This window comes from Homarus americanus, unplaced genomic scaffold, assembly GCF_018991925.1.
Source record: "Homarus americanus isolate GMGI-L3 unplaced genomic scaffold, GMGI_Hamer_2.0 scaffold18703, whole genome shotgun sequence".
Lineage (NCBI taxonomy): Eukaryota > Metazoa > Arthropoda > Malacostraca > Decapoda > Nephropidae > Homarus > Homarus americanus.
Window position 1 is genome coordinate 5612944 of NW_024749779.1, and position 26432 is coordinate 5639375.

At 35.8% G+C, this 26432-nt stretch overlaps 1 protein-coding gene across 2 annotated transcripts in view; it reads left to right on the forward strand.

Annotated features, from left to right (window-relative positions):
* The first annotated feature begins 325 nt into the window (after nucleotides 1-325).
* The window catches only part of LOC121853857 (myelin expression factor 2-like), a 29982-nt gene continuing 3875 nt past the window's right edge, over nucleotides 326-26432 (forward strand). Inside the window, exons 1-8 of one of the 2 annotated variants that reach the window (XM_042348235.1) lie at nucleotides 326-470; nucleotides 2918-3034; nucleotides 5028-5128; nucleotides 5808-5962; nucleotides 9575-9631; nucleotides 16351-16563; nucleotides 17984-18101; nucleotides 18409-18603. In XM_042348235.1, the coding sequence (XP_042204169.1) occupies nucleotides 424-470; nucleotides 2918-3034; nucleotides 5028-5128; nucleotides 5808-5962; nucleotides 9575-9631; nucleotides 16351-16563; nucleotides 17984-18101; nucleotides 18409-18603 (1003 nt within the window). In that variant the 5' untranslated portion in view covers nucleotides 326-423. The remainder of the gene's footprint in view (nucleotides 471-2917; nucleotides 3035-5027; nucleotides 5129-5807; nucleotides 5963-9574; nucleotides 9632-16350; nucleotides 16564-17983; nucleotides 18102-18408; nucleotides 18604-26432) is intronic. The other variant, XM_042348236.1, reaches the window with a different exon arrangement.

Consider the following 26432-nt stretch of genomic DNA (forward strand, 5'->3'; position numbering starts at 1 on the left):
ATACAATGAATGTTTAATATATATGCACTTATATATGCTGCACTAAGAATGAAAGGATTGTTGCACTAAACGTTAACCTTTGATGTGTGTACTGTTTGCCGGTTGCAGGTGTTTGGCAATGAGCGTGTTCGTGACCTTAGGATTGACTTTGTTAAAATAAACCATTTGAAAATTATTTTACCAGGGTTAGATTTGTATCCGCTGTTTAGTTTTAATTTAGATTAATAGATAAATACTTGATTGCTATTGTGTAAAATCTTGAAATATATCTACTAATGTTTTTTACACACAGGCAAGATAAAGTCAAATAAAGGATGGGGACACGAATGCTACATGCTTGTTGACGCCAACACGGCCAAGCTTACGCCGCCATACTTGATCAGTTGGAGCTAAGGATTGTTCCTAATTTTATCTAGAAACATCATGGATATGGCTGACGAATCTGGATACAAAAAGGAAGGTCGTGACAGGTAAGGCTGTAAAAACTCTGTTGGTAGTGTTATTTCATACTCGTGAGGCAATAATGGTTATATAAACAACAATATAGTGGATGCTCTGCATATAGCAAATGTAAGGAGGCGTAGGTTTTGTACGAATGTATTAAAAAGGCAATATTAATGACTTTAAATTAATATAGGTAATTAATATAAGTATGTAATGGGGACGGCATGCTCCTTCGAATATTAAGGATTTGGGAGAAGTATAAGTGGCGGGTCACGGGAGTGATTTTTTGTATAATGTTTTTGTGAAAAGTTGTGATGGACATTGAGCTGATGAGCGCGAACTGTAATGCTGCATCAAGTTCAGATAGCAGCATGTATTAACCACAGTCCCATATCTATGTTACGGGAGAGTTATAAAGTGTATGCAGCTTTGGCGTCCTTAGGTTTAGGACCTGCTGTACCCCTGAACACCACTAGTTTAAGTATTGCTGTACCCCCCCCCCTCCACCCCCCTCCGAGACTCAGAGGGTGTACCTCCAACTCGGCCCATTTCCACCCTTGGCCCAGGCATTACAACTCGGCCCACATTGCATGCTTCAAACAAGTAGCTGACTAGAGGTTAAGGTATGAGTTCGAGATATGTTTTATGTCTCTTGGTTCACTGAAAGGTATTTTTACATTAGTGCACACAACCTTCCTACCCCAAATCTATTATCATCTCCGAAAAAGATGTCTAATTTTAAGATAATTTTCTTCTATTACATTACCGTCGCAAGCATATAATAACAGAGATAGCGCATCCCAAATGTTTCTCTTATTTTCTTCCATTAATCTTCCACCATTATCGCCTACCTGACCTCCCACTCTGCGTGTTCCCTTCATAAATCGTCATGAGCACACATTCCCCTACATGTCACGTGACCAATAAAAAGCTTTTTTTGCCACCAATTAAAATGATATGTGGTTTGATTCACGGTATTTTTGGCCCAATCAGATGGCATATGAAATTCAACACCAGCAAGTTCAGCGTACTTAATATTGGAAGAACAAATACTGTCAATGTATACAGCCTGAACAACATCAACCTAGAGAAGTCGACTTGTGAAAGAGATTTAGGGGTACTTGTAAGCCCGGACCTACGGCCTAGAAAACCGTGCGTTAATGTTCGAAATAAGGCTAACAGAGTATTGGGTTTTATATCTAGAAGTGTAAGTAACAAGAGTGCAGAGGTCTTATTGCAACTATATCTGCGCTAGTCAGGCCGCACCTTCATTATGGAGTCGGCGCAGCGAACAATGACGAAAATGATTCTGGGACTTAGAAACCTTCCATATCAGGATAGGTTAAAGAAACTAAACTTGCATTCCCTAGAAAGACGAAGAGTGTGGGGAGATATGATAGAAGTATTTAAGTGGGTAAAAGGAATCAATAAAGGCGATATAGATAAAGTTCTTATAATATCCGAGCAGGATAGGGCTCGTAGCAACGGATTTAAGTTGGATAAATTTAGGTTTAGGAGGGAGATAGGAAGAAACTGGTTCACAAATAGGGTGGTGGACGAGTGGAACAAGCTTAGCAACTTTGTAGTAAGTGCTGGAATGCTGGAAAGCTTTAAAAGGAGGCTAGATAGATTCATGGATGATAGAGAGTGGTAGTAACTCTCTACAGGAGCTGCCATGCACAGGCCAACTGGCCTATTGCAGACTCCTTATGTTCTTATGTAAATTTTATTTTGGGTCTCATTTCGAAATTCAAATTCATTTGCAACTATGGAAGTCTGCGATGGGTGTCACTTCAATTATATGGAGATAATTGCATGTTTTTGGAAAAAAAACGAACACGCAATATAATTTTTTAGATCATGGTGTTCTCCCGACATCAGTACTTGTAAAGTGTCCTAAGTGTAAGAACGAGTGTAAATATCGCCAAGACCAACATATGTGACATTGTGATAACTTGTACTAATCTCAGAATCCAATGACAAACCAGAACCAGGCCAATAAGGTAAGAAATAAGTGATTCCATCCTATGGTGAAAGCTAGGTTAGGTTAGGTCAGGTTAGGTTTACAGTATATGCTTGTTTTTATTTTGTGTGTATTTTGTATACGCTTGGCCATAATTTTTGTCGGAAAACGCCCCACCCAAAACCTCCTATAATTTGAAAAAAAGCTAGGATTTAGTTAAGTATTACGTATACAAGATGTAAATGTATTTATTTTTTCTATTTTCATCGTAAATATGAATAAAATAACGGTGTAAATTGATGGGTACTAAATTAACCAGGGTTTAAAATATGAATTGTCATTAGAACCGTCATTTTTCGGAGGTTTTCCTGTATTCATAAAAGTTTTGTAATATGCTCCTACGAAATAAGTTTTGGGAGGCAAATTTATATGTTAAAGCTTTAGCTTTACATTTTAAGCCATTATTGTATTTACTGTATTTAATGAGGATTATGTTGGCTGTGTCCACAGATCCCGTTCACCAGTTGATGATGACAGTCGAGACATGGATGGGGAAAATGATCGCGGTGGTGATCGTGGCGATCGCAATCGTCGCATGGACCGTGGAAGGAGAACAGAGCGATCAAGGTAAGAAGAATCTGGATTTGCCATGAAAGAAACCTAAATTGAAATTGGCTTTTCCTTATTCTCACTTCAGCTTTCTGAATCTCATTAATGTCATCTTCTGGAACCACTCATTTCACTGCTATACAACATGACACTTCTTGGGTGGAAATTAAAAAAAATTTTCAGGTAGGCAGCTGGGCTAATGGAACCGAATAGTTACTAGCCCTTCAAAAATTTTACGAGACATTGAAAAAAAAATCAAATTTCAGTAGTTGACATACTGGGTAGGCCTACATAGAAAGTAGTTTACAGTAAAGCCTTGAATAACGACGGTAATGTGTTCTCCAATATTGTAGTTTAAGGTGAATCATCATATCGTGAATCATTAATTACCATTCAAATAAATTAATAATAATAATAATAATAATAATGAGATGTGTTCCCAAATGTGACCTTTTCATATCTTTTGTGTGGCTTTTTACCCTCTTTTCCAACCAAAACAATACAATTAATGAAAATTGCAAACTGTAGTCTTAAAATAATGTTTCTGAATGCACCTTATACAATATAAATGAATAATAATATGGTCACACAAGGGGAGATGGGACGCCATTGTTTTCGTTTGTGTTTACAGCCGGGAGTCCGGGACGATAGTTCTACACGAGCAAATGACAAAATTGAGTCCCTGGTTGTAGCTGTAGTAAAATTAATTAAAAAAAATGATTATATATGTTTTAAGTAATGTTAATAGATGGAACAATAGAAGTTGCTAACCACTAATGGCAATGAAAAAAAAAGATGGATTGGGAACACCAACATATATGTGGGCATATAAGGATACTGCGTCATTAATCTTTTTAAGAATATGTACAAAAGATTCATTATTGTTTATACTGAATATGTATTTGATTGAATTAATCTTTATATAGTATGTGAAATGAACAATACAATTCATTAATAATACATAGAATAGTAAAACACACAAGAGGATAAGAGATGGCATTGTTGTCAGTGTTTACATCTATAATGTCAGTTATCCACCTGATACTGAAGAAAATATGACCCTGGTGGTTCTTGTAGTAAATTTAATGTAAAAAATATGTATGTTTTAATTAATGTTATTTAATGTACAGTAGAAGTAACCACTGATGTTAAAGAAAAAAGTGAGACTGATAGTGGAACGCCAATGTATACGTGCGCACTCAAGGAAACATAGTCATTTATCTTAAGAATATGTACAAAAGATTCATTATTGTTTATTATTGAATATGTGTTTGATTGAATTAATGTTTATATATGTGAAATGAACAATACAATTCATTAATAATATGTAGAATATTAAAGCAAGAGGAGACAAGACGGCGTTGTTTTCGTGAGTGGCGATGGCAGCTGTGGTTGTAGTTGAGTTGCCAATTCATTAATATAATTTTCTTCATTATTTAAGCACATGTACAAAAAAAATTTAAACTTCCCATGACCTTAAATAACAATGAATAGTTTATTATAAAAATTCTACCTTTGGTTTGTTTAATAATTATCTTGACAGTGATACAGTCAAAGACAGATCCACCAATCACAATCACCTTCACATACAGCCTTCCTTTACCAAGTCTTGCCAGGTAAAATTGTGAGCACGAGACCCAGGGTGGGGTCGGTGCATCTTTGGCTGACTGTACATACATTTCCGAACAGGTTTGGGTTTGCTTTTTTCAGTAGCCACCACCACGCAGTGTGACGTCACGCAGTGACTAGTTTACGTCTCAGAATTTGTTCGTGTTCGTGCTCTCTTTATGAGAACTTTCCTAAAGATTATTATGCAAATTAAAAGAAAAATGAAGTTAACTTATTTTTACCAATTTTGAGAAAACCAGTTCAAGAAAATGTGCTTGGTCCCAACCTATTCTACAAATTGGTAGCCCTCTTGTATTTTACTTTATTTAATATCAATGATTTTATAATTTTCTTTGAATTTTCATTATTATTTTCACCAGTACAGTACTATGTATGTTTCCAGGGGCGGCTCAAAACGTGGTTCAGCAGATACTCGCATTTATGTATCGAACATTCCCTACGAGTATAAGTGGCAAGACTTGAAAGATCTTTTTCGCAAAGAAGGTAAGACTTTCTATTGTAATTTTATGAATTTATCATTACAATATACATCAAATGTACTTTGAAGATTTAAATTTCCATTGCGGCATATAAGTCGACCTGGCATATAAGACCAATTATTTCATCTGGAATTGTTGATGTAGGACTATACTTGGGTTGTACAGTAAGTCGACCCCCTAAGTTTCTGATTTGAAAGCTACGTTCTTGGTGTTGGCTGAACATGACAGGAGGGCAAGCTCAGCCTGACATCAGTGTTTTCACCGGTAGGCCTCAGTCACTCAGTAATTGCTTGCAACTTAATTTCCAGCACCAAAACAAGTTTTATATAACTAGCATATTTCCAGAAGAGTAACTTGTGTAAACACTGACCGTAGGCTGAATTCAGTAATGGTTACCCTTCTGGAAAAATGCTAAAGTTATGTAAAACTTGTTTGTGAGTGTGGAAATTAAGTTGAAACCCAGTACTGAGTGACTAAGACCTACCAGTAAAGCTAAAGTCTGATGATAATGGTGGAGCCATACTTAGAGGTTGACATTTTATACCTCCTGTATAAGATGACTCCTAGTTAAAAAAAAATTGAACTTCAAAAGTTGACTTATAGGCCGCAATATACGGTACATTATTTATATCACTCATTTTTGAAGAGTACTGTAATTATTAACAAATGTGTTATTGAAACAGTTGGTGAGGTGGCATATGTGGAAATGTTCAATGATGAGAACAATCGTCCCAGAGGGTGTGCAGTCATCGAGTTCGAGTCTGTAGAGCTTGTGTCAAAGGCTGTGGAGATTATGCACAGATATGAGTTGAAGGGACGCAAGCTAGTTGTAAAAGAGGTAAGGCTCTTTGATTATGTAACAGTTGTATGGCCCTAAAACTTTAAGGATAATTTAGCTAGAATGGAAAGGAAGGACATAATAGGAAAAGGATTTCACTTCCTGTGATGGACAAAAAATTAGCTATGACTCCTTTTCCAAATATACTTTGCAAGTGTAGTAATGCATGACCTTGACAATATATAAATCTAGCCACTATTAATGTGTTCAGTGTCTATGTTTACTGCTAAATTTGCAAAAGTGAATTACACTTGAGCACACTTCTTGGTGGTTAGTCATGCTGATGTTCATAAAATCTTTCTGATAATTATTTTCATTTGTTTAATAATGTTTTCATGTTGCACTTGTTTCTCTGCTTTCCTGAGTTTAAAATTTCCTTCTATACTTATTGAGTTGCCTCTCATTTTCATCTTGCTATAGAGGTCATAGAAGCAACATTTGATGGCTGTATTACATTGAGAAATGTGCAAACTTTGAGTGAGATAAAATGAGAATGGTAGGGTGTATGTGTAATGTGACACTTGGAAGATCGGAAAACCCTGTTCAAAGCTAAGAGGACGATTGGGTAATGAGAGTACAGTACCTGTATTAGTGAAGTTTAGCTTTAAGATAGGTTGATACAGTGAGACGGTTTGGGCGTGTGGAGAAAATGGAGGAGACCAAGTGGGTTAAGAAGTGCATAAATCTAAATGTGGAAGGGAGGTGAGCTAAGGTAGACCAAGAATGACATACCGAGTCATCAGTTTTTGTGATCATTTTCCACACTTAAGTGGGTTAGCTGTTGTTACCTGATGGCGGCTGTTGGGTAAAACCAGAATTTAAGTAAAATTTTATCATCTAATACATTTGTACTACAGGTAAAATAATTCCAGTAAAGATCACTTGGGGATATTTTATATTTTTTTATAGTCACAAAATCTTAAGCTGACATAACAGTATTGAATAGCAGTGACCATGCTCTAAAATGCAATATTGTCCATTTAAATAAAAAAAAGTTCTTGTGTAATCATTCCATTTTTTGCCCCCCTTTCCCTCCTTTTGTTTTTAACCCTTTGGCTGCAGGAGGTTACCCTAAGCTGAATAAAAGCATCTGGCAGTAGCCAGAATAAAGTGGCAAGTGCGGGAATGCAACGAAAGGGTTAAAGTACACATTGCAGTCAAAAAATGGTTTAACAGCCATAAATCAGGTGATAGTTGAATTAGAAATATAAATTTGGTGGCAAAGGTAATTGCTAAAGATGTTGGTGCAATTAAGCTATAATTAAAAAAAAAGCTACAACCATGTACAGTAGAATCCCAGTTATCGAGCACCTACAGGGATTGAGAGGTGCCGGATAAAGAGTTTTCCAGTTAGATAAAACACATTGGATCCCCAATAAATCCCCCCATGTAAGGTGCTACAGACAGACCTCGCAAATTTGTGTCTCAGAAAAACGAACTTCTTTAACACTTATTCCACTCTATACAAACACTGTAGCTTAGAAATAAAGAAAATATAAAATAAAACTATGAAATAAGAAAAACGAAGCTGCTGTGTTTGTTACTTGTTATGAACCTATAAAAGTTGCAAAAATATTAAAGGGCACAACTTTCTTGATATTTACTCCACTGGAAACGAATGTAAACATAGAACAGATTACTGAATTAGCAGATTAGCCCATCAGCTGTTCAGCTGATGCTCACAACAAAATGTGTTTGTCGTAAGGATTTCGTTAATCGAAGTTTTGTTCGTTAACCGAAATGAAGATTCTTATGGAAGGTAATTCGTTAACCGAGGGACCACTGTAATAGTGTACATGAATGAGTGGTGTGTGTGCCTGTGTCAAGATGGTTTTGCTGTAGTTATCATTTGCAAGGTATGGCCTTAAGCCACAGTTGGGGGTGTTTTTATCTTTACATGAAGCTTTCCTGGATTCGGCTTTAATTAATGATCTCTTAAGGTTAATTGGGTTTGTGTAGTTATTTGATTGGCCATTAGTGACTGGTTTGTTACTTTACTGTTATTGTGCAAGGTGTAAAATTTTCAAGTAATTCTTCACAGTAACACATTCTAGGTCTGAAGTAATTCTTCTTTGAGATTTTTTTTTTTTTTTAGCAAAGTATGAGTTAGCTAATGAAAATATTAATTGATTTTGTTTTGATATGACTATAAATATTCTGTACACAGATAGGGTTGATATGCTTTGTATTTAACAACCCCATGTGACTAAAGTTAATCCCACTAAAAATTGCCATATACCAAGAACTTGCCTCATGAGTGTGATTTGTCTAAGGTAACCCAAGTTACCCAACACACATCAGTGTATACCTATACTGTATACTATAATATGGAAATAAATCTGGGCTGCCGAGAGTGGGCGGGGAAGCCAGGATTAATCTCCGGGAAAAGGGGGATTGTGGTTCAAAACCATTTAAAGGCCAAAATTGGGCCCATAAATATATATTTCCCAGTACCTGGCCAGCTCTCAGCACCCCTGTCTTAAGTTACCAATGAAAATATAAAGTGTACAGATAGTATATACAGATGTTTAGAAAACCTTGTACAGTATATATTTGTGTATTTGAAGGTGCATGTGCATGAGCTACCATGCTTTGTAGTTAGTTGATATACAGTACATGATATGAGTAGTATATTTCATTTCTATTCTTGAGAGTAGGTGTGAATTATACAGTTCTGTTCTTCATTGGATCATATGAGAAATTTCCCTAACTATCCTTAAGGTTCCTTTCCAATTTGAATTTATGGTTTTTGCTAAAGAATAATCACATTCATATCCTGTAAATATTTCTTTTTGGTACCTGTACTTGGACTTAGTTAATGCATGTAGACTATCTCAAGTTTGTACCATTTTAGTGAGAACACTATACTCACTGTGTACAAGACCCAACATTACATACAACTTAAACAAAAATACTGTAATGCACTTAATGTAAACAAAGTGTAATATAAACTTTGGTTCCCAAAGTGAGTTTGCATAAAAACATGGGCAATGTGAAAACTGGCAAATTTATACCAGACCACACAAAAATGTTAGTAGTTATTAACAAACTAGAAGGACTACAGAGTGTGAGGATGTGATAGATCAAGCATGTTGTTTCTCTTGTCATTTATGGTGTCTTTAACATGCAACATATATTTAATCAGATGCATTGTCATTTATTGACCTTTCATCGAAGGCAACATAGTGTTATCAATTTTTATTCTAATTATTAGCTCTTTTAAAGATATAACCATTTTATTTTTAAGGTTCGTGAGAAATATTATGATTTTGGTGATACATGTTTTTCCACGTTTTTTTTGGGGGGGGGGGGAAATGATTTAAGTTTTAATAGATGAATAAACTTAATTTTTATTGATAAATGACTCACTCATTGGGGAAAATTTATTATTTCAAATGTTTTTTATGGATAGGTAGGAATTCTTTGGCATTACATATTATTTGCATATATTATATTTGTTTTACCATAAATGGGAAGTGATTTATACATAGGTATTAAAGGTGCTGGCTGGTTTTAAGCAGCACAGATATACTGAAACTTTTGCTTCGTATTGTAGTGTGAACACTACAACTAGTGAGAATATCAAAATGTAATGCATCTAAATCTTTGCAGAAAGCAGATGACTTACCACTTGCCCATCTTGCGCAGATTCGGCTCGGAAGCAGAATGGTAAGGAAGAAGAAAAATAATTTGAAGTATGAAATCCTGTTTTCTTCCTCACTTACACTGGTCTATGGCAGATGCCTATAACATTCACTTAGGACTTATGTTGGAGATATTTCAGTTGAAAATGTAAGGGAAAGGAGAAATAAATTTTAATGTGCATGTGTGGGATGAGAGGGTACTGGGCATGCTCCACCGCATGCTACCCAGACCACATAACCATCAAGTGACAACAAGCAAGAGAGCTTCAATCAAAGGAATGGTAGCCGAGTAGAGCTCGGTTCACTACAGGGGAGAAAGTGTATTCCCATCATACACCAGTTTATGTGAGGAAGAAAAGTTTCTCTCGTACTTCAAAGCAGTTTTTCTTCCTGACAGCTGGTCTATGATGGATGCCTCATTTATCGGGGAGGCAAATGAGAAAAAAATGGAGATGTTAGTTTGATGTGAAGATGGAACCTGGAAAATGACTATTACAGTTTCAAAAAAATATATAATAATGAGAAAAGGAAGACTTAATTTATAACTTGTAAAGCTTTTACAGCCAATATACTTAACCTTGGCAATCCAGCATGTCTCATTCTCTGTTCAAGATCTAAATGATAGAAATTCCTCTGCGTGATTTTTGTCGTATGGATGGAGTAGCCAAGATCGCAAAAGGTAGCTGATCAATTTAGACCCATGTGCAATGCCTTGAGTGGTGCCAGCAAGCAAATTTGATATGTTGCATCAGAAGTTCTAACATGCAATTATTTGAATTTGCCTTGTTTTTTAAAGTCTTGAATGATCGTCAAATGATAGATCATCTTTAAACTATGAATTATGACTCAAAACTTAACTTCAAAGGAAATTACTCCATTTAAACATCAGAGTAAACCCAAAAGGTTTAAATGTTCAGTTCAGGAAATGAATGGAGTAAATGAATGAATAAATGTTTTGTATTGTTATAAACCACAGCAAAATGACTAATTACTGTAGTACCCTTAGTCAAGACAGGGTAAAGGGACATTAATTTGCCTTCCTGATACTGAGAGGCCACATTAGTGAGAGCAAAGGTTTTGGTGGGGATGTTTCGCCAAATATTGAGAAGGAAAGGTTTTTCATCTTAAAGATATATGCTGTTATATGAAAAGTCTTTTAAGTTCTTTAAAGTTTGATGGAATGGTTAATGAAAATGTTGAGCAACAACCTATGGACCCCCCATGCCAGACAAAGCAATGGGTGGATTGTCATTATGGTGATCCAGTTATTCAGATAAGGAACACAAGAGAGCATAGGTCGTAAGGACCTTTGCATTGGACTTAACCACCACACAGGAGAATTAAGAACTCGGTCAGATCTGTGTTTTTCATTCCAGCAAGAAGCAACTATGAAAAGATGAAACACTGGACCAGAATCCTTGAATTTTGAATAAGATATTTAAGACTTTGGAAATTGAATGGTAAAAGATAAGCTTGAAAATGAAGTTTGTGGAAAACTAAGAGAGAAGTGACTAAGTTTTGCAAGGAATTCAAATATGAAACACTAGCTGAAATCTTGAATTTGCAAGGCACAACAAAGTTTCCTGGAAATGGAAGTCTTAAATTAGTAATTGGAGAGAACAGCTCAAAATTTGGGAAGAGGGGCGAAGTGGGAGGAAGAAGATTGACAGTTTAAATTTTTTTCATTGGAGAATCTTAAAAGAAGCAACCTCACTTTGTTGGGAAAAAATACTTAATGTGCATTACTTAGAAAGTATTAAATAGAGTAGTGACAGCAAGTACAGGCAACACAGACCTCAACAGTAGTTTCGAAGATTAGGTGGTTAATCTGTTTTTTCTCGGTTCAAATTAGTTTTTGAATGTTAAGAAATTGTGATAAAATTATTTCTTATTTTTTAATGAATTATGTGCATAATTATATTTGCTGATTATTTAATGTGATATTGGAATGAAAAGTAGTCATTGTTCACATGTTCATAAATGCGCATTAAGTATTCACAAACATTATGTAATGAGCTTTTAACCAGGATCTTCATGGTCTCTTTAATTTGTCTTTCATTCTTTTATGTTGTAATTAGTAAGTTATGGTTCTCAGTGATTTGCCAAGTCATAGTTTTGTTGTAAACAGTTTGGAAGCACAAGCTCTGTATTACAATATTTTGCTCAAATATGAATAACCTGAACTTCATATTGTTCATAAAAATATATTTCACTAACTTTGATTATTGTATCTGATGTTCATTTCTACTTTTAAAAGAGTTTGCACACATTAATACTTGTTGGTTGGGTCTATTCGAAGAAAAATGAATCTTAGTTGGCGTATGTTTTATATTTTCTTCTTTCTTTCTCTTCATTTTTGGTAATGAAAGCTTGCCAATATTTATATGCAACTTGCCTTACTCACAGGGTTCTGAATTTTAGAATGAATTTGAGAACCACTTTTGTGGCCAAGTTCCCTGAGGTGCCTGTCTGTTACCCCACAAAATCCATTGGATGGAAACCCAGGTTAACTATATACAGTATATTGGTGGTTGGGACTAATGAAAGGGTCATTTAGAGATGTGTTAAAACGATATTCCCATTGAAGGAACATTTGTAAGTTATCACCACTTCAGGCCAGTAGGTAGCAAGCTGTGCTGTCACATAATGCTGTTTACACCATGCTTGTTTGTTTAAAAAAGACTGTCCTTCCAGACTTCAACCTTGATTGCAGTTGCCATTGTTCTTAGCTGAGCAAGTACTTTTCTATTTGTTATATTCCTGGTAGGAGCTAAGTGTATCGTGTCTCATTTCCATTGCACCATAAACGGTTATAGGTGGGAACCACAGTCGCTAGTTTTTGTGTCACATGGAATGTGAATTTGATGGTGGTTTTCATGTTGCTCAATGCATATTAATGACCTTAATTAAAGTGGTGTTTTATTACTTTGGGTTAACAAACACAGTGTGTTGTTTCACCATACAGTGTACAGTATTGATTTTACCTCAAGTTCACCCTGGCTGTCATAAAACAGCTTGGCAGTATGGGTAACCCCTTGGAGAGAGTGGCATTGAGCACTTGGAGTTTATGCTAAACTTTTCCTATATTGAGGTGTCATTATTTTTACTAGTAGCCAGGTCCAGGCATGTGGTCATATTGCAGGAATATTTTTTTAATCCAATTTATGGCAGAGCCTGGACTAGGTATCATGGATAACCTCTTTCCTTCCAGTTTTATGATGGTGGCTAGAACTGAGATTGAAGTCTGGAATGACAGTCTTTGGCTGTGGTTGAAGAGATTAGTGTGGTGCACATGATATTGTGCAGCATAACATGCTTTTACTCTCCAAGTTAAAGTAATGAATTATGTTTGTATATATCCCTTTTTAAAGAATGGTGCTGCAATGAGAAAGTTTAACTTGGATTTGATTTATCCCAGCTACTAGTATTTTAGGTTTACTTGAGTTTTCAACCCATAAATTTTAGGATCACTCCTTCACGTTTGATTCATAGTGCATGTTGAGCATGTATGCTTAATTTGTCTTGTAGTCTGTTAGGCTTGATCCTGGTGGAGTTTGCCAGATGCATTGATAAGCTTGGAAGTTTCTTTTCATGTCAAGTTTTGGCTTGTTAATCGAGTAGAGTATAGGTTAGGGACTAATATTTTGGAATTCTTGTCTTCAGTGAAGAAGTTGAAATATTTTTATTTTTATCATGAATTACAATAATTGTTGCCCTCTCTTCTCTGCTTGGGATGGAACATTTAAGAAAATCATACTTTTCTCTTGGCTATTAATAGACTGGAATTGATCTACAAGTGTAATGACTTGTAGGTAATGTATGTTCATACAGATATACACCTACCCACAACTAGGTTATAAAAAAAATGCATGGCTGCATTTTGATTTATATACTGTACAATAATTGGTTAGATCTCTGAAAAACAAAAGGCTTGAGTGACTTGGCAAGTTTGACAGACAGAAAAGCCAGACAAATTGGTCTAATCAAAGAACTGCTCACCAAACCTTAAAATTTTAAATTTTCTTACGAATCACTTGACCATGAGAGCAAGATAACATTGTCAAAGCTCCTTTGGAATTGGAAGCAAGAAATAAAAAAAAAATAAAATGTATGATTTGCACAAAAGGGTTGAAACTGCAGTGTTGCAGTGCAAGACTTCTATACCCCTAACCTTCAGTGCAAGGCAAATTTGAATGATTCCCCGTATCAATGCATCTCGCATGATACAGGGTCATTGACCTGGGGGGGATTGCAGATCTGATTAAAGGTAATGTGAAGATAGAAGGGGAGATTTTCTCTTCATTACTCACACTGACTGTATTTAAGAAAAGTGTTGTACTGTCAAGTTTAACCCTTACAAAAAAAAAATATACATTACCTGGAAGAAAACGCAGTGACTTTCGAGTCAAATTAAGATCTCTGGTTATTTCTTGTACTAAGCTACTTTGAAACAGCATACTGTACATATTCAGTGTGTTTCTAACCCATAAGTGAAACCTGAAGAAGATGTAATGAATCTAGCTTTGAACTAACCTTGGGAAATGGAGAATGAAGACGGGTTTTGATAAGTAATCATAGGCTTGCCGTGCTTCTCATTTGAATCTTGATATTGTTTGTCATTGCAAAAAACAAAATGCATGTGCTAAACAAAGTTTTTATTCCCATAAGTGACTGAAGCTAGGATTTTAACAGATATTTGTAACTGATATGAGACAATGAATTATAATCAGAGACCAGATAAAGACATTCAGAAGAAGAATTTGAAGTGGATTTGTTATTACTGAATGGTTTGATTGTTATAGGGTGCACAGTATATGTGGGAGCTTCCCTTCTACTCTTTATCTTCCAGTTGTGCCAATCACTTTATTTTTTGAAGTGTATTCAACGTGAAGGTGGTAAATGAATTAGGAATTTGTCATACATGACCAGCCGTGAGGAAGAAAAAGGAGCCTTGAGCATGTAATTTAAGTTATATTTGTTTAATAATAGGCTAGGGCTAAGATTTGAATATATAAATACTGTATACTAGTTGGCTATTATTACGTGAATATTTATGTCCGTATAATACTTGTTTGTGGAGGATACGTTGAAGATACAGTACGAGCACATACTAAAAAGGAAAGGCCTTTTGTGGGGAAATAGAACTAAAATGTATGAAAAGGTAACTTTTTCCCCATTGTATGCAGTATAGGTTAAGACATAATGATTGTAGGGATGGTTTAAACAAATGGAGAAATTTTGGAGAGGAGTTAAAGAAATGAACCCTTCAACGATGTCAAACAAATCCTTAGTGGAACCAGTATGCATCATGCACCTAAAGCACCATTTGTACATTTGTACACTGTACAGTGTATTTGGAGCACTCAAAATGCACCTACAACATAATTTACTGGAACCTTTTATGGTCTGCCTGGAGTCTTATTGATGTGCATGGAGCTATTCATGATTCACCTATTATGTTTGGTGTGCCTACATAGTTTACCAAGAACAGTCATAGTTTTGCTTAGGGTTTATTGCACTTTTAATACAAATGAATAAGTTGAACATAATGCATATATATATAAGTGGGTGGAATGCGCTTTGGAGTTAATTTTTATCATGTAGTGATAAACTTATTGTTCTTAGAATTATAGTGCATTTCATGGAGCAGCTATAGTGAGCATGGTAAATTAAGTAAATATGGTGCATTTACAGTGGGTATGATGAATAAAAGTGTACAAGTTTAGTGAATTAGAATTTTATTATAGTGTATTAAATCGACAAATCTTTTATAACAGCCTAAGTACCCTTCCAGTTAACTTTTAATGTATGTTATGAAGATGATCAGGGAAGGTTTTTTTTTTTTCTCTAATTCACACTGGATTAAAGGGACATTTGTAATCATGTATATTATGATTTGGTGAATATCTGTTTTGTAAAAATAAATTACTATAAGAAAAGTTAGCTCATGGTGTTTTGGAGTAAAAGTATCTGCTTTACTGGTGTGTAGGATCTGTTGCATTTAATGACTAATTTCAAATGTTGGCTTTCAGTTAATATTTGAAGCTGACCATGCTTAGTACTGTACAGTGAGAGAATGAAGTTTCTTGTTGGGATTTTGATGAATATATCACAAAGGTGGAGTCATTCAACACGTGTGTGGAACCCTTAAACAGTTGGCAGGCCTGTGGTATCTTGGAAAGGGGCTGCTAGTGACATTTGCTGTGTTGGGTAGTCAGGTTTCATTATACTTCAGCCAAAGCTGGGAAGATAATTCTTTTTCTCACTGTACATATTGTAGCCTAATATATCTAATAAACAAGTCCATCAAAATATGATGTAAAATATGATTTGAATAACTGAAGATCAGGGTGACTAAAGTAATTTACATTAGTTAAGTGTCCCACCTTCAAAACTCGTTTGTCTATTATGCAAGTTTATTTGAAAGTGGAATTTGTAAATTGCAGGAATTATTTTTTTTTATATATATTTATTATTATTTTTTTCTCAGAAATTTGTCTGCAAAGAGATGCCTCAAATTTTTTTAAGAGCAACTTGTCAATTATTTTGTTGTTCCCTGTTAATTTAGTGAGCGATTGATTATACAGTACTTGGAGCTGGTGTTTGTTGATACTATACCTGAACTGAAAGGATAGGTTAAGGGCCTTTTGTTAAATAATTTTGTGCAATTGGAAGGTTCTGAAAGTGAATACTGTATGTTGGTACATATTTTAAGTAAATATTAATATGATTTTTATTACACAGAGCGGACCTTCTCGTCAGGACTTTGATTCCGATAGAGAACGCCACACACGTATCATGAAATCTGATATGCGAGGAGGACGTGACTTTGCCCGTGGTGCAGATTTAGGTGGACCTCCTTCTAATAAGTACGGAAACACTTATGGTCTTTCAACAGTGTTTTTAGAGTCACTTGGGATCACTGGGCCACTTGTCAGCAAAGTTTTTGTTGCAAATGTAAGTAATTAATTTTTAACTTTCCTTCTAAATTTTTTACTTAATCAATTTGCCCATTATATGAATAGTTAATGTAGAACTTCCTTGTCTGTTTTCTAAATACAGTATATGAATTGGCATAGAGAGTACTGTATGTACTTGTATATAATCCCATCTCATATATAGTTCAAACCCTGAAATTTGGGGTAAAATAGCCAGAGATTTTCACATCTCTTGAATACAATAATTCAACTCTAGCTTTTGAGAAATACTAAGGATAAGCCTAGACATAATTTGTAGTAAGACATCAGATTCACACCAATGTGTCTTGGCTGTGACCATCACCACAACAGTTGATGTTATGAACAGTGTTACCAACTTTGAAACTGAATTCCTGCCAGTTACCAATTCCTTGAGGAATTAGATAAAATAATATACAGTATACAAATAAATTTTTATCATGTGAGGAATAAATAAAAATTATTATCACAAAAGTAAAACAAGAAAATACTGTACAATACAAGTACAGTATTGCCATTTGGCTGATGGATGATGAAATATATCGATCATTTCAGTACACATGGGAGGCAGGTGAGATTCCTCACCCACCCTCCCCCGCTCAGCATGAACTCTAAACACATGAAGAAAGTTTATTCTCTTATTATATTTTTGACTTTATGATTATTATTTTTCCACATTCTGTATGTAGGGTTGTATGTGCAATTGTGCATTTTACATAAAAAAGGATGGAGAAAATTACATATATTTACCTAAAACCATTTATCACTATGTGCCCAGAGGATGCTTAGTGTGTGCTTGAGAGATGGCGAGTGCTGACAACATTGTTAGGGAAAGCAGGAACTATCAGCTGATACCTCTCTATAAACAAGAGACCTGGAATGTACTGCGGCACACATTGCCCCCCGGAACTTACGGCTTTATCACACTTGGCTTTCCAAATGAATTCAAAGCATACTCTCAGCCATGTCTGATGTGTACAGTACACCAACATTAGTGATGACATATTACTTTTTTTTTTACATCATCACTGATGACTGGACCTTTTCGCTCGCTGGCACTGTTGCCACATCTGCTCCTTTTGTTACGTATTTCTCACCTCAACTTTGTTACCCCAATCTACCATTCTAATACGGTACCTGTATGTGCATATATATATACACAAGTCCTCAATGCCATATACATACCTGTACCTGTATATTGTGTTATACATTTTTTTTAATGTGCATATAATTTTGATCTCCAACTTTGGTGTGGCTTGATTCAAATATCAAGCCGTTTTTCATGAATTTGTTGAAAACTAACCCTACACCTTAGAACTTGTATTTGTCAAAATACAGTAGTGTTATAATAAGTTGTGAATTTATTGGTGAAACTTTTCATGCTAAACCTGTTTACTACTTTACACATTCTTGTATTTCAGCTTGACTACAAAGTTGATGATAAAATGCTGAAGGATGTGTTTAAGATTGCTGGCAAGGTAAATAACGTTGAAATCAGCAAAGACCAGGATGGAAAGAGTCGTGGATTTGGAGTTGTTGGTATGTTGCCTCATATATTGGATATTAGAAGTCTTATATAGAATCAGTGCTTTCACTTCCTTCACCATTGTTACAAAGTGTGAGGTTCCTCTCTTAATTTTTCTTGTACACGGCAATTCAGATATCTGCAGGCCCTTCTACTTCTGTTAAGTTATGTAGGTTCTGTACTACTCTAATGATCTTATGATGATTAATAATACAACTGACCTCTGATGTTCATGTATTCGTACTGTCTGATTATAGTGGTTATTAATTGATTGTGAATATAATCTCTGCATATCTTATACGTCACAAATTATTGTTTCAGAATTTGAGCATCCTGTTGAAGCAGTGCAGGCCATATCAATGTTCCACAACCAGACTTACTATGACCGTAAGATGAGTGTTCGAATGGACCGTGTGACAGAAAAACAAGAATCATCTTCCACAAAGTTGCCTCCTGGCTTGAAGAGTCTTGGAATGGGATTAGGTGTGAATGGATCAGCACTGACAGATGTGGCCAGTAGGTGCACTTTCTTTATGTACATCATAGAAATTGATTGTAGTGTATGAATGAAGTTTTGTGAAGAATTTTCTGCATATCAACTGATGCATGTTTAGTTTAGTAAAATGTGCAAAATAAGAATATTACTTTGTTTGCTTTTGAAATGTTGCTATTTATTATAATTTAGTACAGGCTTGTTATGGGTGTATACAGACTGCAAATCTTGTGCATTCAGGTGATAAAAGTTGTGGAAATATTCTTATTTTTTTATTATTGTATTTCTGGCACTAGTAATTATTTTTGTTTCTGAATTCGGAAGGTAGAGGCAGTCCTCAGTGATGGACATGATAAGGATTTTCTGGATTTTTTATTACATCATTTCTTAAATTTAGTATTGTTGGTTAAATTTCTTAAGGTATGGTTCAGGCATTTACTTGCAAAAATCCATGAATCACTTGTTGTTCGGGGTAATTCCAGCATAGGGATTTTGTGTTTATTTGAGCTTGATAGTCATGATGAATCTCTTGCTCATTTGTGATGATATATATATATATATATATATATATATATATATATATATATATATATATATATATATATATATATATATATATATATATATATATATATATATATATATATATATATATATATATATCGGTATATACACTAGTACCTCAACATTCACGAGGGATAGGTTCCTGGGACACCTCGAATGTAGAACTTGTGAATAACATTCTTTAATACACTATCTTTAATATTATAGTGTATCATAAATTAGGGGGGGGAATTAAAGGGGAAAAAAACTTTATTTAACCCCTTTAAATGCTACACAGGTATGTAGTTATTTAATACGGTTGTATTGTGTGTTAATAAAAAATAGATTAAATGAGAAGCATGTAAATGTGGTGTGATGTTACGGAAGTCAACTGGATTGCAGTAGTGGCGTTGCGGTCTGCTGCTAGCCTCACACGGCCCATACCAGAACCACCACCACTGCGCCATCAACCCACACAAACACGCCTGGAAAGAGTATATAATTTATCCCAATCATACGCATAATATCAACATTATGGGAGCAAAATAATTGGCCGTTTTACTTATGTATATAAGAGTAATGTACAGTATATAAAGTGTACTTTTCTTACCTCATAATGAGCTTCTGTAGAGGCCTCAGTAATGATACTGAAGATAATATTGCTCCTCTTTTAAGACCTCTCGACTGGGATCGTCCAGAATGCCTGATGAAGGGCTGGCAGGCGAGGCAGTCGTATCGGTTGAGTGAAGGGAAAAGACAGGCCGAGTGTGGTAGAGAGGCTGCAGACGGTACCGGGCTGGTTAGTGAGGAAAGAAATGGGCGGGGGGTGGGGGGGTGGATCTCGGCATTAAAAACATTGTTATTGGCAATTGTTTGGCAATTTTTTTAGTTCTTTATAAATTTGTTGATAAGGTTGTAAAGTATTCTTGATATTCCGCTTCACTTTGATGCTTAATTCCGTTGATGGCTCGTAAATCATATCTGTTAAATTTTTGGCACACCTGCATATATCTGCCATTTTATGTCAAGTCCAGTTAATGTATAATATTCAGTGTCGTTATCCTCATCATCCTCTTCTTCACTCCTGGCAAGCTCCTTTAAGAAAGTCCTCACTCAGTTTCTCTCCTGGTGTTTCAAGCATCTCCACAACTTCATCTGGGGCCAGGTCAACAAAACCTTCCCCTCCAACTTCTTGTGCCATCTTCACAATTTTTGTAACTTCACGTCTAACAGAAGGAAACCCTGTGAAGTCTTTCACAACTTTCTTCCAAATAGATTGCTAACACAAATTGATGGTCATTGCTTTCAATTCATCTTGGGGTTCTTGGATGTTGTTTATGCAGTCAGTGATATTATAATCCTTCCAACATTTATGCACATTAAGTTTCTGATCCTCCTCCATTGCCTGATGGATCTGTCTTAGGTACAACGAGTATAATATGCTTTGAACGTTGATATAACATCCTGGTCAAGAGGCTGGGTGGTGTTGAGGGGCAGAAACAACACATAAACATTAGGGTTTGCAATTCAACAGATTTAGGATGGCAGGAGCATTGTCAAGGATGAGGAGAACCTTGAATTTCTGCCTTTTCTTCTCTAGGTACTTTTCCACTTCATGCACAAACCAGTAAATGGAACCATTCCGTAAACAGTATTCCCATCATCCACGCTTTCTAATTTGACCTGTAAAATAGAGGAAGACGTTGCTTGTCCTTCCCCTTAAGTGCCCTGGGGTTGCAGGAATGGTAAAGCATCATATCCTTTATCATAAAGCCTGCCGCATTCCCACACATAAGGAGTGAAGTCTGATCTTTTGCTGCTTTAAAACCTGAGGCCCCCTTTTTCTTCCTGGGTGAGATATATGAGTGTGTGTATCCTCTTAAACCATAAAGCGGTCTCCTCTACATTGAATATGTGGTCCGCAGCTGCTGCCTTACCTCTGAGACGTACGTTGTGCCGTGAATATCTTTTTTTTAATTTGTCAAACCAACCTTTATTTCCTTGGAAAAGTGTAGAACTTGGTCATGTTTCCTGGCTTGAAACGTTCATAAAAACTCGCAGCTTTATCACGAATAACCTTTTGTTCGACTGGCACATTTCTCTGACTCGTGTCTTCAATCCATACACTTAGCGCCTTCTCCATCATCTCCATACCTTTATCATGTATCTGATGTAACATTAGCATTGTGGTGCATGATGAGCAACACTACTAATAATTTCCTTGCCTTTCATCTTTGTGGAATAAACAGTTTACTCATTCACTTCGAATTCACGGCCAACCATTGACACATTCATGCTGCTAGCAAGTTCATCTGACAATAAAATTTTTGTGTCAAAGTCATGACTTTCATCACTCTCTCTGCACCAGATGCACTACCACCAGTTAATGGCTTTTTGGGAGCCGTGACATTTATAATTAACCTTAGAATTGCTCTCAGACGAGACTGGCAGGAGATGTGGGAGAGCACAGCTGCGGTGAATGCTACCATGATGTCACATCGTGGCAGATGCCCGCAGTTTTTAAAGTAAACATCTTGCCTTTTTGTGTTATTTTAATAGATAACAACCTCTGAAGCTCGTTTTGCAGATGGTTGAATTTGCGAGAGATGAACTCGCATATGTTGAGGTACTGGTGTATATCTATTTTTGTTTGTTGCAGAGAGGTAGGTGATGAGGCACTTCAGTTAAAAAAAAATTGAACCCAGGTAGTTGTTATGACAACATTGGGTGACATGATGCCTACTTTTTTCTTACAGATAATGTTCCCTCCATTAATCCAAATATCACTGGAGGTAAGATGGACCTTGTGGGTGGTGATGTTAGTACTGTTGAGCTTAATTGTTTTTGATGAGGCCAGTTATTGTAGTTATAAAAGGTGTTTCTTCTGTCTGGTGCTGGAATGTGTATAAACTATTGATGTTGGTCTTCATGAAATTTGAAGTAGGTTTATGGCGGAAGTACAAATGGCTAATCATCTGCTAATTACCTTTGATGTATATCTGAGAGGTAAATTGCCTTGTATACTTCCTCTTTACCCTTTTCAATAGATGGTTGAGGCAGTGTTACCCCTCTACACATGAAGTGTCATTTGGTCCAAAATTAGGGGAAAGGAATTAATTCGAAGTTGGTTGTGCCTTTCATTTGCTTGGGCTAATTAAGACAATTGTAGGCTTGTTGGTAACTTATTACTTGTGTATTTGTACATTTTATGATTGAATGAAATGGCTTTGCTTTAGTTTGGGAAGCTATAATTTATTTAAGCTTTGCATGAAGAGACCTTGTTTTTTTAGGCTTAGTAAAAAAATTTCTTTAGTTGTGTTGAACAGTATCATTGAAACTTGTTCAAAAGAGTGAATTTTGCATACTACAGTTATAGTAAGAAGAGTATTAGCTTTAAAGAAAAGTGTGTGTGCACATGTGGTCTTTACTCTGACTACTCTGCATATTTGGGAAAAGGCTTGAAAGAATTGAGGGGGGGGGGGTCAGGACCTCAAGGCATTTTAATTTTTATATTTGCAAGTGATGAAACTAATACCTCTTTAAATTCATCATATTCTCATTTTTCTTGAAATGATGCCAAGGTTTTTCTTCATTTGAGGTGAGTGATGTTGGCACATTCACCTGGAATTTTATGACGAAGTCCTCCAAAGCTTGTTGCACTTTGCTAGACCAGTCCGGCGAGCCATTTCAGGTTTGCTTAGACCTTTATATTGAAAGGCAATAATTGCAATTTGCATTGCCTTTGAGATTTCAGCATTGATGATATAACTTTTTCATCCTGTGTGGGTGTTTGTGGACCACCTATACTGCTTCATTGGTCATCCTCTTGGTAATGAAGAATACATTTTTATTTTGTTTAAGCAAAATACAATGCCCCCTCGCCTAACCCTTAAGCCCTGGGATACGGTGCCGCTGGGCATAACCCCCACGTGGGGATAAATCGAGAAAAATCTACTTTTCCAAAAAATACTATTTAACCTTTTTGAATGATAAAACAATGAAAAAGAAGTAAGAAAAACTATATATTGACCATCTAGAAACTTCCCTGGTAGTGCGGAGGGGGGAGGGAGATAAGGGGGCAGCTTGTTGACGGCAAGCACACGTGGTCAACTTCACACTTAGCAGCTATTGTTAGCTTGCCTTTGAGTCCGGATGCCAGTAATGCATATATTTTTTTGATCATAATATTTATTTCCTATAAATAATTCATTTATAATTTATTTTATTTGCATTATTTTTCATAAAAATTGCTCGGTGACACGCGCAGTCTGTCGCCAGGCTGTCATTGTGTTTGGTAGAGCAAGTAATGCATATAAATAATTAATGGAATAATAATTCCACAAATAAATACATTTATAACATAATCATATAATTATTTTTCAGTAATACTACAATACAACTTCACTACTTTTAGCAATATTACTTTGATACAACATTATAGAATGGACAAACAATGAAAATAAAACAAACAAAAGTAGGTAATTACGTTCAGGAAGCTTCCCTGTGGCCTAGCTTGTGGCGTGACACAAATAGTCACTGGAACTTGATAACCCCCGCCGGGCATTTAAACAGTGGTGGGAAAAGGCTCGCGTTCTGGAACGTCACCCAGGGCGTAAGGGTTAACACAGGTTTGTTTTAGCACTGTTAAGTTGGAATTTTTTTTTTTTTTTTTTTTTTACGGCGTGGTACCGCTTGACACGGGGCTAAGATTCACTCGAACATGGGAAAATTCGGCGGAATGCGGTTAGCTTGAACATATTTTGCGCAGGCCAGCTGATCCAGCTGGCAGTCGAATATGGGTAGCATTCCCACACCAAGCAGACCCAGTCAGTAGAGTGTATTTTATAATTAAAGAAAATATCAGTGGACATGGCATGTTGCTATTAAATAAGAAAAATGTTGAGTGTGGGTGTACATGTGTATGATGTGGAAATATGTATGGACTTCATATGTTGCCAACATGATTGTCCCTGAAGCTGCATTCTCCTACCAGGCAAAGCTGTGTTACTGTTATTTTTTAACACTTATTTGCAGGTAGATAAATGCAATTTATTATTATTATTATTATTATTATTATATTTTTTTTACTCTTTCATGCACACAATTGTTCATACAAATGTGGAAAAATTTATCATAAGGTCAAAAACATAAAAAGAATAAACGTTTCCTACATCAGTGGTAGTTAGTGTGCGATTGTGGGAGTGGGATGCAGCATTGGGCTGGTGGTGGGTGGTGTGAGGTGGTGGTGGCACTCCACTTGAAGCATCCCCTATCTCCCTGTGTTATAATGGGTTTGTTCTGCATGGCATTTTCTGGGAATGCAACTCTTGTCTTAAGCTAGGGGGCAGTGTAATGCTATCCTAATAATAGCTATGTTGTTAACAAATAAATGCAATAATATCTCTTGTTAGCCATAACTCCTATACAGGGGGTTGACCTGTGGTGTAATGAGCAGCATGCTCGCTTCGCAAGCGAGTTCGATCCCTGGGTAGGGTGAAACAGTGGGCAAGTTTCTTTCTGCCATTTGCCTGTCTGCCCAGCAGTAATTGGGGACCTGGATGTTTATCGATTTGTGGATCGTGTTCCGGGGTAATAGTTAGTCAGTGCAGTTGGTGAGTTGTCTGGTCTTCTTGAATTATTTCTTGACACTGGGTCATGCAACTCGTTAACTTAGGGTGTGGTTGTTGTGTTGGCGACAGCTTCTACACCTTAAACAAATTCATGTCTAGGTGGCCCTTGGGTTGGCCATCCTTGTTACACGAGAGGGCAACCATTATTTATACGGGATTCCCAGGTTACGAACGAGTTCCATTCCTGAGGACGTTCTTAAATCGGAAATTGAACACATAACCTAAGTTCACATCATAGCCTCAGTCCTTTTATATATCTCGGATCACATAATTTAAGGGAAAAGAAGAAATTGAATGACAAAATACAGTAAAGAAAACTAAAAATTAAAGTTTGACAATTACATTGAAACCTGGGGCTGGCTTGCATGTAGAGATGGGCATTTGTAGGATGTTTTGCAATAATCTTCCTACTGTGTTGCAAAACTGCTTCAATATTTATTCATCATTAAAGTAATACATTGTATATGAACATTTAACCCCTTGGGTAAGAGGGGCCTGTCTGTGCTGAATAAAATTGTCTGGCATCAGCCAAATAGGATAGTAAAAGTGATGTCCAGTAGTTAGGGTTTTACATATTTCTCTTATTACAGTACAGCACAGGTACATACAAAAATAACAGTTGAGACAGACCCAATTTTCAAGTAATTCTGATGTTGACTGTTCTTTCTGTTAACATTTGAATCTCATGAAGCTTGTTATTTCTGGGTCAGAGTATACGTATTTCAATATGTTGAAAGTTTTTGTACAGTTCTGAAAGTCACATGGTTTATACACCCTCACCAGCTTGAGATATTAGTATGTTTATATTAAGTGGGGCAAGGAAGTAAGTTGAAAATTACATGGATTAAGCTCGTCTAGATAATGGTTATGTAGATTCCCTGATGGGTGAAATGGGGAGTTTTGGTCATGTGATTAAATGCACAAGGGTTTAATGAAGTTGCTAAAGTGTGAAAGAGGGTTAAAGGCTTAGAGCTGTATTGAGTGGCTGTGAATGGAGTTGCTGAAGTGTTGGAAAGGTTTAGATGGTATAAAAGTAAGTCATGTGTAATGCATACTAATTTATATTAAGATCAAGAAGTTTTTTCTCAAGCCTTTTCCCGGTATACTGCAGGTGTAAGTTTAGTTGTAGAATACAGGTTTAGTGACTTCCTTTTCTTAACAAAATTACTGTATAAAGTATGTTTGGGATGTGAAAGTGTTAAAGGAGTTATGGTTCTGTTTGCCTCGGGATGATTTAACATGCAGTTTAAACATGTAAATAGTCAAGTGGGAAAGTCTTTACTGTTATTGAGATGAAATTACATAGAAATAAGAAAGCGGTTTTTAAGTTTTATACTTAAATATGTAGATTTGAATGGAATTAAGTATAATTATTGGACTGTGATTATTGATGGTTAATTCCTGTACAGTATATGAATTATTTTTTGAATATATTTTTTATTTTTGTTAAAAAAATTAAGGTTTTGGATTTTTGGTGGGAGTCATCCAAGTTCTGAGAAAAGCAGAAAGGGACTGGCGTTAAGTCTTGGTTAAAAGTTTTTCTAAAATTCTCTAAGAAACAACTTCATATATAACACTGCTTGTTATATTGAATTATAATAATTAAGCAAATATATTTCTAAGCAATTCAAAGAAACTTCAATTTATTCCTTTAAGGTAACTGATGCACATAATTCCTC